Source organism: Limulus polyphemus, unplaced genomic scaffold (genome assembly GCF_000517525.1).
Source record: "Limulus polyphemus unplaced genomic scaffold, Limulus_polyphemus-2.1.2 Scaffold157, whole genome shotgun sequence".
NCBI classification, from domain to species: Eukaryota; Metazoa; Arthropoda; class Merostomata; order Xiphosura; family Limulidae; genus Limulus; species Limulus polyphemus.
In genome coordinates, this window is record NW_013665767.1 from 919,119 (window position 1) to 931,194 (window position 12,076).

At 32.1% G+C, this 12,076-nt stretch overlaps 1 protein-coding gene across 1 annotated transcript; it reads left to right on the forward strand.

Annotated features, from left to right (window-relative positions):
• The first annotated feature begins 2,706 nt into the window (after positions 1–2,706).
• LOC106476628 (ras GTPase-activating-like protein IQGAP1) lies at positions 2,707–7,978 on the forward strand. Its single transcript, XM_013937275.2, has one exon. It carries the CDS (start codon positions 2,812–2,814, stop codon positions 7,801–7,803), a length of 4,992 nt encoding a protein of 1,663 aa, XP_013792729.1. The 5' UTR covers positions 2,707–2,811; the 3' UTR covers positions 7,804–7,978.
• The last annotated feature ends 4,098 nt before the right edge of the window (positions 7,979–12,076 follow it).

A 12,076-nucleotide genomic window follows, 5' to 3' on the forward strand; every position in this document is an offset into this window, starting at 1 on the left:
ATACAGACACAAAATATCCTTATACTCCTTGTGATGGGAGCTGGTAAACTCTCTTATTATTGTGTCATTTTAAATATTTTTTTAGTTGGTATGGTTTTTAGGTATTTTATTTTTAATCCAAACTACTCTTGGATATTGAAAGTAATATTTGACTGACACTTAACATAGACTAGATGGATTTGCAACTATTGGACAAGCCTCAAAACTGCAAAATTTCAACTAGAACATCAACAACAAATTTGTTCGACAGTACCCACTGCCAATTCTTGAGGCTACTCTTTACGAACGAATAATGGGACTTACATCACATTATAACGCCCTCATTGGTGAAAGTGTGAGCATGTACGGCATCGGCTTTTGATATCAAGATTCACAGGCTGCAAGTCGAGCGCTCTGACTGTCAGTCATCATAAAATAATTACGATAATTCATGAAATGTTTGTTTGTTTGAACTTAAGCACAAAGCTACACGATGTGCTATATGTGTTCAGCACACCACGGGTGTACGCCTTGTATAAAAGTTGATGTATTAGAAGAGCGTACAATAATACTATTTTAACCTCACTACATTCGTCATGTGCCACTGGGGAGGGGGGGGGGGGCTTCATGAAATGCATTCATGGCGTATTCATATACTAATTGGTAAAAATCAGTTAAATTAACAATTTCTAATATATATATAGAAAATCCAGTGAGTTTGGTAACTGCGTTCCAACAATGGCTTTTATGTCATGTCTCTTAGCAACAAAAGTATAACCTAATAATGTTGTTAGTCTATGTACAGAAAGTATGAAATGAAATGTATAGACAACAAAACTGAAAAAAATATTTGTTGATTTCTTAATTTAGAGCCTCCGTTGATTAAAGAGATTTATTTCTTATTAAAAACATTGGTGATATAACAGAAAATAGCTTAATTAAGAAACGATTTAAGTTTAAAATTGAATCGATATTTTTACTTTCATGATAAAGTTTATGCAATTGGCTCTAGGCGAGGTAATCTCACATTACGTCTTTACTTTAGGCATATTATACCAACACTCACTACATTTATAAAGTTTCAAGGCTCCCTTGCAGCCCATGTGTATACCATACGTTTTCTACTTATTCTAATATAGTATTTTTTCGGAATTTGTCAGTTATTCTGGTATGTGCACTGAGTAGCTCTGTGCTCTTAACAACAAAGTAAAACTGCTTAAGGAATTAATAAATAGAATTGACTTCATATTCCGTAAACATATAAGATACTTAAAGAAATTTACTGTAACCAAAAATGGAAAATTTCAAATGAAAAACTGAGTAATTAGATTATTTACAAAGTATACACATCACGGCCACCGTTAAAGCTACTATTTACCAATTATGTGTTTTATTTAATACCTGAAAATATCCTAAACAAAATAGTGGTTATTTGTTTGGCCTTCTTGCAGTCTCTTCGAGTTCAACTGCTTAAAAAACAAAGGCGCAAATGTATTTAGCAGTGGGTGAACTGCTATAAAAGATTCTGTGATTACAGTCATAAACTGTAAGAAACTAAGTCAACAATCTCACTTTAAACAGAAATTATAATTATAATTAATCATAACCATCATAAGACATTAGTGTTAGGTTTATTATATTTTTTAACATTACGTTGTTTATTCAATTCTTTAGAATTTTTCAAGAATTAGAAAAGCGTACAATAATACTATTTTAACCTCACTACATACGTCATATCCATTCCCGACGACGCATTTAGCTCAATCCAAAGCTCATCAGGCCTGCTAAAATACAGTAGTAGTCGGAACACTGTTTATATAAGTTATTTGTTACAACAAAAGTTGTTATTGTTTGAACGCCTTTCTGGCGAAGCATGATTATAATTAATTGCAATTGTTATAAGATATTAGTATTAGGCTTGTTATATTTTTAACATTTTATTTAGCCTCTTAGATGTTTCAAAAAAAGAACAGTGTATAATAATATTTCAACCACGCAGTACCCTCTATATCTACACAATTACCATTTAAATCTTAAAGTAAACAAGACTGCTCTCAAAGCACGTAAAAATAAAATAAAATTGAAGTGCTGTATCACCAAATCGATTATAAGTTAGCATCATGTTATGTTTATATATATCATAAAATTTAATCATTAAGTATAATGTCATTTAATAAGTCACTCAGAAGCTTACCTGGTTAAGTTGTAAATCATCGTTGATTTATCGATTTAATTCATCTTTATTCATCAACCCTATACTGTAACGATTTTGGGTTTCATTAACTTCAAAATCCTTCCATATTATTTCTGTAGAGTCAAACAGCGACATTGGTCCAACGTGATACTTTTATATCTCTTTCAAAATAGTAATATTTGGTCTAAAAATATAGGCCAAAGAAATAAATACTTACATTGCTAAAATTAAGTATCTTTAATCTTTCTTCAGTTCGAAGAAAGTAAAATATAATTTAGTTTCAGTTCCAACCAATTTAACCTTTTTTTATAGTGTTACTAACCTGAAGGATTAAAGAGTGTCCTTCAAAGTTTTGTTGCAAATACTTAAAACAAATACCTAGGCTCCGTAATGCAATTTCAGATTGAAATTAAAACGAGGCATTATTAATTGGTAGCACTTTTTTTTAATCACTTTCTTTACCTACTTCAGAGGGCGCTGGATAGTGCGAAATTTGAAAATCGTTATCAGCTAGAAAAGGTTTAACCACCAGTTCCGTTGTCGGTTCCTTAGTTTGAAATGTAGTTGTTTTTAACGGAAGTGTACAGGATTTTAGGTACTTCTGTTGAAAAAGAAGCTAGTGAAGTAAGCCAAACAGTATGGCTTCTCAAACGCGTTTCAGAACCCTCGAGAATGATCGTGTATCAGCTGAAGAAATGGACGAGATTCGACAAGAAAACATCGCATATCAGTATTTGTGCCATTTGGAGGAAGCGAGAGTGTGGATTCAAGCTTGTATCAAGGAAGATCTACCACCACCTACAGAATTGGAAGAGTCTCTGAGAAATGGTGTTTATTTAGCCAAACTAGCTCATTTCATTGCTCCTGAGACTGTGCCAATAAAGAAAATATACGACTTTGATCAGAAGTGTTATCAAGACCGTGGATTGCATTTTCGACATACTGATAATATCAATCATTGGTTAAATGCAATGAAAAAAATTGATATGCCAGTTTTCTTTTATCCAGATACCTTTGATGTTTATGACAAAAAAAATATGCCAAAAGTAATTTACTGTCTCCATGCACTAAGTTTGTATTTGTTCAAGCTGGGTAAAGCCCCTCAAATTCAAGACTTGTATGGAAAATTACAATTCACTTTTGAAGAAATTGATGCTATCAGAAGAGAACTTGAAAAATATGGAATTCAAATGCCAGCTTTTGGAAAAATTGGTGGAATTCTTGCAAATGAGTTACCAGTTGATGCTGCTGCCTTGCATGCTGCTGTCATAGCTATTAACAATGCAATTGATTTGGAAAATCCAACAAAAACACTTGAAGTGATGGAAAATCCAGTGGTTAGTTTATGTGGCATTATTAGTGAAACATCAGAGAGATATCAAGCTACTCTTTATGAAGCAAAAAAACTAAAAATGGAAGAAGCGCATAATAGATCCTTAGATCTCGACTACATTCCAGATGTTTATGATGAGTATTTGACAAAAGATGAAATCCAGAATTGTGTGTTGGATGTGAACAAACTTGTTTCACTAGAATTAGTTGATGATGCTCTTATACAAGAGGATGAAAAGGCTTTGTTAAAAGCTTTAACTAATTCTTATCTTGGGTTAAATTTAAAAGATTTCAGTCAACTGAACGTATCCTGGTATCTGAAGGCTTTAACAGAAGAGAAGAACAGGCATGAAAGTAATAATAATAATTACATTTTAAACCAGGATGATATTCAAAATGCCATAAAAATTGCTAATGTGGAAGCTTCCAATCAGTTAAAAATTGATGAAGCTGTAAAAGAAATTAATTCTGCAATCAGATTGCAAGATCCTTTTATGACTGTAGCTGCTCTTAAAAACCCAAATGCTAAACTAGGGCCAATTATAGAAGAGGCGGCTACTTTATACCAAGAGGAGTTTTTACCAATTCTTCAAGAGAATGGAAAAGATCTTGTCTATGAAGAGATAAAGGGAGGTGTAAAAATTTTGTCAGCCATTGGTATGATTAACTTGGCATTAAAGAAGGGTGATCCAGAAGAAATGTATGCAATGCTGGAAAAACAAAATGCACACATTTCCTCATTAGATGCTAGGTATAGCAGATTTTACTACAAATCACTTGTTCGAGCAAAAGAAGAAAAGTTCAGAATCTATCAAAATAACTTCTTAACACATTTAGAGATTCAAGAATGCATAGATGAAGTAAACACACAAGTGGAATTAGAGTTTGTACAAGTAGAATCTCTTAGGAAAATCAATCATTCAGTAAAAACAAAAAATGAAAAGGCTACTTTAGAGTCACTGCTTAACCCTGCTGCTTCAATTCTTTGTGTAGAACCTACTCTTGCCACACTCTATTTACAATTACTTTTTACGTGTCAGCAAGAAAAGATTGCTACAAATCAAAAGTCTCTTGAGCTGGGATTAGATGAGATACAGCATAAAGTAAATGAAGCTAATCAATTAGCTGCAGATGCCAACCTCTCTTGCATTGCTATAGCAGCTGTTAATCTGGCAGTTGAAAATGAAAATTTGGATGAACTACAAGATGCTCTTCAAAATCAGTATGTTGGTATTCCATCAGTTTTTAGCCAGTGTTCTAAGGAATATATGAAGCAATTTCAAAAATTAAAAAGAAAAAAAGAGGCAAGTGTTAAAAAGTCAAATAATGCTTGTGATGATGAAGACAATGCTTGGCTGGAATATCAAGTCAGAAGTGGAAATTTTTATTATTTCAATATGAAAACTTTTGAGTCCGGTTGGATAAGGCCCAGGTCCTATAAACCATTGTGCAGCTATTTAACAAAATCTGATATTGTGAAAGTAGTGTCTGTTATTAACTCTGAACATGATCGTCAAGCATTATTTACATCTGTGGAACATTTAATCACTTGTTTACAAGCTCATGTTCGAGGGTTCCTTGTTCGACAACAACTTTTAAGAAAGATGGAATATTATCGTGCTAATGAAAACAAAATTGTACAGATTCAACGCTGGTGGAGGCAGAATTTAAAGAGGCAAATCATTCTTATGCATGCACAAGAAATAAAAAGAATCTTACCAGCCCTCGTAAAAATCCAGGCTTGTGTGCGTATGTGGCTTGCTCGAAGAAGGTATATCAAAACAAAAGAACATTTCAAAAATCATGAAGATTCTGTTAAAAAAATACAGACATTTTGGCGAGCTTACAAAACTAAAAGAGATTTCAAGGAACTTATTCACTCTCTTAATCCACCACTGCACATCATCAAAAAGTTTGTGCACATGCTAAATGTAAATGAAAGTGACTATGCTGAGGAAGTGGAATTTCAAGAGATCCGTGGCCAAGTTGTTCAGACAATTCGTAGAAATAATGAACTTGAAAATGAAGTTAATGAAATGGATTTAAAGATAGGATTATTAGTTCGTAACAGAATCACATTACAGGAAGTAATCAGTCAAGGTAAAAAACTAAAACAAGGGAAAAGGGGCAATGGATCACAAGGATGGGAAGGACCATGGATTGATACTGGAAAGGGCTTAAAAGCATTGTCCAAAGAAAGTAGGTCTCGACTGGTTGCCTACCAGCACCTGTTTTATGCTCTTCAAACAGAACCTAATTACTTGGCTAAACTGATATTTGCAATGTCACCAAGTCGAACAACTAAATTTGTGGAATCTGTTATACTAACATTATACAACTTTGGTTCTACACCTCGAGAGGATTATCTTTTGTTACATTTATTTCGCACAGCTTTAGAGGAGGAAATACACTCAAAATTAGACAGTCCAATGGACATTGTTACTGGAAACCCTTTAGTCATTCGTATGGTGGTGGGTTTTAACAGAAACGGTCGTGGTCAAAGTTGTTTGCGTGAGTTGCTTGAACCATTGGTTAAAGAAGTTATTAATGACAAAACACTACATATCAACACCAATCCCATTGAAGTGTACAAGATGTGGATTAATGAATATGAAACACAAACTGGTCAACAAAGTACATTACCATATGATGTAAGCCAGGAAGAAGCTCTTAGTCATGAAGAGGTTCAAAAGAGGTTTGATAAAGCTATTAAAAACCTGCAAGAGAAGGCTCTAACTTTTTGTAATACCATTGTACAGTCTTTGGACAAAATTCCATATGGAATGTTATACATTGCAAAAGTTCTTTACAATTGTTTGATTGAGAAATTTCCTGATACGGCTGAGAAAGATATTCTGAAAGTTGTTGGAAATTTGCTGTACTACAGATATATCAACTCTGCCATTGTAGCACCTGATGCTTTTGATATCATTGACATTGGTCCGGACCAAAACCTCACCAATGAACAGCGTCGTAATTTGGGATCAATTGCCAAGGTATTGCAATTTGCATCATTAGGAAAGGGCTTTGGACATGATACTGCTCATTTGATGTGTCTTAATCCTTTTCTTAAACGGTGTCATGAGAATTTCAAAAACTTCTTTCGCCAAGCATGCACTGTTGAAGAACCTGAAGAATTCTTTAACATGGACTGGTATTCTGAAGCTACAATGCTAACTCAGCCTACTATATATTTAAGTGTCCAGGAACTATGTGATACTCATCAATTACTGGTAGAATTTGAAGAACAAATTGCTCCAAATCCAACAGACATGCTACATGAGCTATTGGAGGATGTAGGTAAACCACCAACTATACAAACTCTTGTTGGTGAAGATATCGAACCAACAGCTGTTGCTCATGTAGCTCAAACAGAAATTTGTTTGACTCTTTCAAGTAAATTTCAGATTTTGGGAGAAGATACTGTTGATACAGACCAGTTGTTTATAAAAACCAAGCAAATGATGATTGAGTTGCTTCAGCACCAGTTCCAGCATTCAAGTCTTACTGAAATGCTTCATTGTCCAATTTCCCAGAATGATGAAATTCAGTTTACTCAGAGGCAAAAGCAAGTTTCTGAACTTAATGTTTCAGTAAACCTTAACAAATCATCTACTTCTGGCTATAAAAAGTATTCTTCTTTTGAAGATTTTCGAAGTTCCCTCATTAAGAACCTTTATCGTTTAGAGCTAGCAGGCTATGTTTCAAGCAAAAATGATTACCAGGAAATCCTAAACAGCATTGCTAAGGATATTTACAGTTCTAGACAATACAGACAGCACCGAAAGCAAGAACTTTTGAGGCTACGTAATATTCAGAAGCAGCTGGACCTAAAAACATCTTTTAATGAAGAGAAACTAGACTATTACAACCAGTACATCAAAACTTGTCTTTCCAATTTGACTTCAGGACGCAAGAAGCTACATCAAAGAGGAGCTATACCTGGACTTGGAGGCAAACAAAAGAGTGAAGAAAAAGAGTTAAGAAATAAAACATCTCTTAAATATAATGGGGCAAAGTTACATGAAAAGGGTATTTTGGTAGAAATCACAGACCTTGACTCAGTTCAGCTGAAAAATGTTTCTTTTGAAATTGCTCCAGCACAGGACACAGGGGTGTTTACAGTGAGTGCTAAATTTATGGGTGTTCAGATGGAAAAGGTAGATGTTGACATTCAAGAACTTCTTCAGTTTCAGTATCAAGGTATTGCCATTATGGAAATGTTTGAAAGGGCAAGAGTGAATGTGAACCTTTTATTGTACTTATTAAACAGCAAATTTTATGGAAAGAAAAAGTAAACAGATAAAGTTCATTATTCACTAGATGGTGGGTATCAGGTCTTGTACAGGTTGAGTAAAGATTATACATCAAAAATGTAACCTTAATTGATGGACTACAATTTATCAATGTAAGATGTAACATAATTTTTGTAAAAAAAAAAAAAAGAGTACATTGTAGCACTAAATTTTTATACTGTAATTTTTCATGCTAATATGGAAGTTAAAGAAAAAAATGTCTTTCTTAAATAAAAGATTTTTTGTATCACAAAGATCTACATTTAATTAAAAATATATTGCAAATTTTAAGTGTTTGTGTAGTATACAATAAACAAGCTTCAAATTGTTAATTTTTATAACATAAAGTTATCAATATTTGTTGTACTTGAAAATTTGGTTTAAAGATACCAGTAATTGTTATTGAAATTTTTATTTCTGATAAAAAGTTGGTTGATTTTATGAACCAAAGTAGTTGTACAGTATGTAGCCAAAAATCTTAGAGCAGTTCTTAAGTTTGGATTTCATGGTTTAATTGAAATACTTCTAATAATGTATTTTAAATTAAAGGTAATTAAATTACTACAAAGTCATATGAAATAGTTAAATTGTATTTTGGAGGTAATACAAAAAAATTTTAATCCAGAAGTAGTTTTGCTGAAATAAAATGGGGAAATTAATTTTTCTTAAACATTTTTCTTACTTCATAGAAAAACAAATGCCAAATATATATCTAGAGTATTAAGGATTTGTGCACATTTACCTTACAAACTAAATTGGCTATGTTTAGACAAAGAACAAGCCCTTTTTAAAAAAATAAGGAATAGGTATATTATTTATTGTCAACTAAACATTTCCAAATTTTGGTGTACAGGATATTCACAAGGATTTACATTGGCTTGTGGTAATATTTGTTGTTTTATTCTTTAGTGTAGTGTAATTATTTGGTGAATTAATGTACAAATCTTGTATCTTTGAGAAGTTAACCTCCAAAGCAAAATCAGAATTGTATCAAAAAATAAACATGTTAGTAAATATGCTTTGTAATCAATCATCATACTTCCAATACAATAAGAAATAACATAAGTTGAATATATTTCAGACCAGACTAATGGTAACAGTGAAGTAACAAATTATTATATAATTTCAGTTATACAAATAATTCAAAACAAGTTACAAGTTTATAGTTACAAACTCAAGAAACATTTCAGTTTAAAAGTGAAATTTAATTGAATATAAATGTTTAACTGTGCAATTTACATAAAGAATTTGTAAATCATAAAATTAAAAAAAAAAGATATTTTTAGTAATGCATTTTGTGTTGATATTTTTTAAGATTACTTATTATGAAGGCTCCATGAAAGTATAATTTTTCACCTGAGTACATAACACAGATCACACAAAAAAAACGCAGTAGACTAAAAAAGAAAAATTAAGGAAAGAGAATTTATAGTGAAATTTTAAACCAAGTTTGATTTTAAGCCTTGGATTCTGGTTACCATTTCATTTTTTGAAGAAATGATTTATTATGTGTAGAGAGATTTCCACAAAACTTTAATTTCCTGCTATAAACATGACAGCTGAAGTATATGAATTTTGACTAGCTTGAATGAATTACGGCATTTAATTTAGGCTTACGTAAATAGTGTAAAATATGTCCGATTTATTTCATAACGAGTTAAAATGGAGTGCGTGTTAAGTTTGTTTATACAAATAAGATTTAAATAAAAACTGAAAATCATAGTGACTTATTTTAAGTAGCTTTTGTTCTAAACAACATCAAATCACAGGCACTTAAAAGACGAGTATTGATTTGTGCAATGAAATATTGCCTTAAAAAACTTGTGTTAATTTCAGCCGAATCTTGTTTTCTTTTAGTTTTACATCTATAAATTTCACTTACACTGTTACGGGCGCGTGGTAAGATTGGAAAGTTGTACAATTTCGTATTACTAAATAGTGTTATATAGATCATTGTTAAATTAATAACAAGCAAAAATTTCTAGAAAAAACACTAATGGGTAATTTACAAGTGTTTGGCGAAAGAAATACGGCCCACAGTCAGGCGCCATTAGATTGTTCTCTCTGTTACATCCTTGCTTTAGTATAATTTGTTCAAAATATAGTCCATTTGGTAATACGTGTTCCGTAAAACAAAAATGCTTTATTAGACCATGTATACATATTGTTACGTCTCAGGTCGTTAGTTAATTTTCCGTATAATTTCTTTCCGAAGAAACTTTAGCGATACAAGTCCTTTCTTAAATAAAACTGGTTTATTTTTTCTGAATACAACTTTGCTATACACTTAATTTCCACAGTTGCGCTATAACAAAGGCCATAATTCACAACGCACGTCTCACGTGCTCGACTCAACTGTCAAGTACACATTGTTGCCGTCAGTTCTTGGAGGCTTATATATACAAGACTACCGCATATCTAGTAGCCTCTCGAGACTTCAGGAAGGGACAGGATCCTTCTAGAAGTTCATGACGTGTTACTTACGTCACGTGACGTAACAGTACGTTTATAAGTGAGGTATTATTAATAAATCTTTATGATTTAATTACAGAAATCTACCAGAAAGTGTTTTTCAGGCGATCAAATTTTAATGGATGAAAAGTAAGTGCCAGGTCTAAAAGTTACAAACTGAATACAACAATAATGTTTACGGTGGTTCTACCTTAAGTTGGAAGGCTTAGAACGCTAAATATCGGTGTTCGACCCTGAGTTTTTCAAAGTACAGAGTGCAGCTCTGCGCATAATAACAAACATACTATCTTTAAATTTCATCTAGTGTATTTTTAACAAAATACACTACAATCACCAACAAAATCTCCAGAAATTGTAAAACCTAGCACCTGCTTTTTCATCCTATAAAATTCCATCGCCTAATAGTATCGTACTTATACTGATAAACATATAGGATAGTGTTATACAACAAAAATAAAGTGTTAATATTTATTTACAGTATCGTACTTATAAACATATAGGGTAGTGTTATACATCAAACATAAAGTGTTAATACTTATATACAGTATCGTACTGATAAACATATAGGATAGTGTAATACAACAAACATAAAGTGTTAATATTTATATACAGTATCGTACTGATAAACATATAGGATAGTGTAATACAACAAACATAAAGTGTTAATATTTATATACACTATCGTACTGATAAACATATAGGATAGTGTAATACAACAAACATGAAGTGTTAATATTTATATACAGTATCGTACTGATAAACATATAGGATAGTGTTATACAACAAACATGAAGTGTTAATATTTATATACACTATCGTACTGATAAACATATAGGATAGTGTTATACAACAAACATAAAGTGTTTATATTTATATACACTATCGTACTGATAAACATATTGGATAGTGTTATACAACAAACATAAAGTGTTAATATTCAGCTACTGATCTCATCCCGTAAAGCTGAAGATCTATTCATCGTTGTTGTTGTTGTTTTTTCGTGTGTGTGTTTGTAGATAATAAGTCAATCATATCTTCCGTATAATTTCTAATTGAATAGTTCTAATTGCCTGTAGTATTGTTAAACTCGCGTATTGAATACAGATTAACAGCTTTCTGGTAACGTGTTTGTCACATTTCACGTGATTTTTAAATTATGTGGTTACTGTGTACACTAATTATTCCACAAGATTATGGTGACTGTAAAAATCCAGTTATTTTCACTGATTTGCTTAGTAAGACCAAAGAAAGCATAAATAAGAGCAGACAAACAAACATAGACAGATAGATAGATTAGCAGGAAACATTTATGCCTCCATATTGAATGAACTATACAAATAATAATCCAAGACTGTACATGACATCAGAAAAACCTCGAACTGTGATAATTTGGTTTGAATTAAGTTGTACATTGCAACTGAACAACAAATGAAAATCACACAAATCAAAAGAATTCCACTGAGTGCAGAACAAACTAAATGCTACATCGCAGCTGAATCATCTCGTAGATCGAAACAAGAAAATCTTCATGCATCGAAAGCTTTGTTTAAAACGAATTGTTGATGTAGAAAAAAGAATCTCACAAGATTCACTGAGTAGAAGTAATTAGGCAATATTTCAAAGCTTTTCGTGCTTTGCATTTCTAAGTTAACAAACAACATGCATTATTGTGTAAACCTACTTAGGATAATGCAAATCTCTAACTTCAATAGTCATTGTGTTAACCCAGCTTACAGTAACTTCTCAAACTACTTGTATACTGTTACGACAGCGGAAGTCACGTGACGCTGGTAACACATAATGA

Bases quoted from the DNA above. Each gene is read 5' to 3' on its own strand.
- LOC106476628 (XM_013937275.2), top strand. From the start codon at position 2,812: ATGGCTTCTCAAACGCGTTTCAGAACCCTCGAGAATGATCGTGTATCA.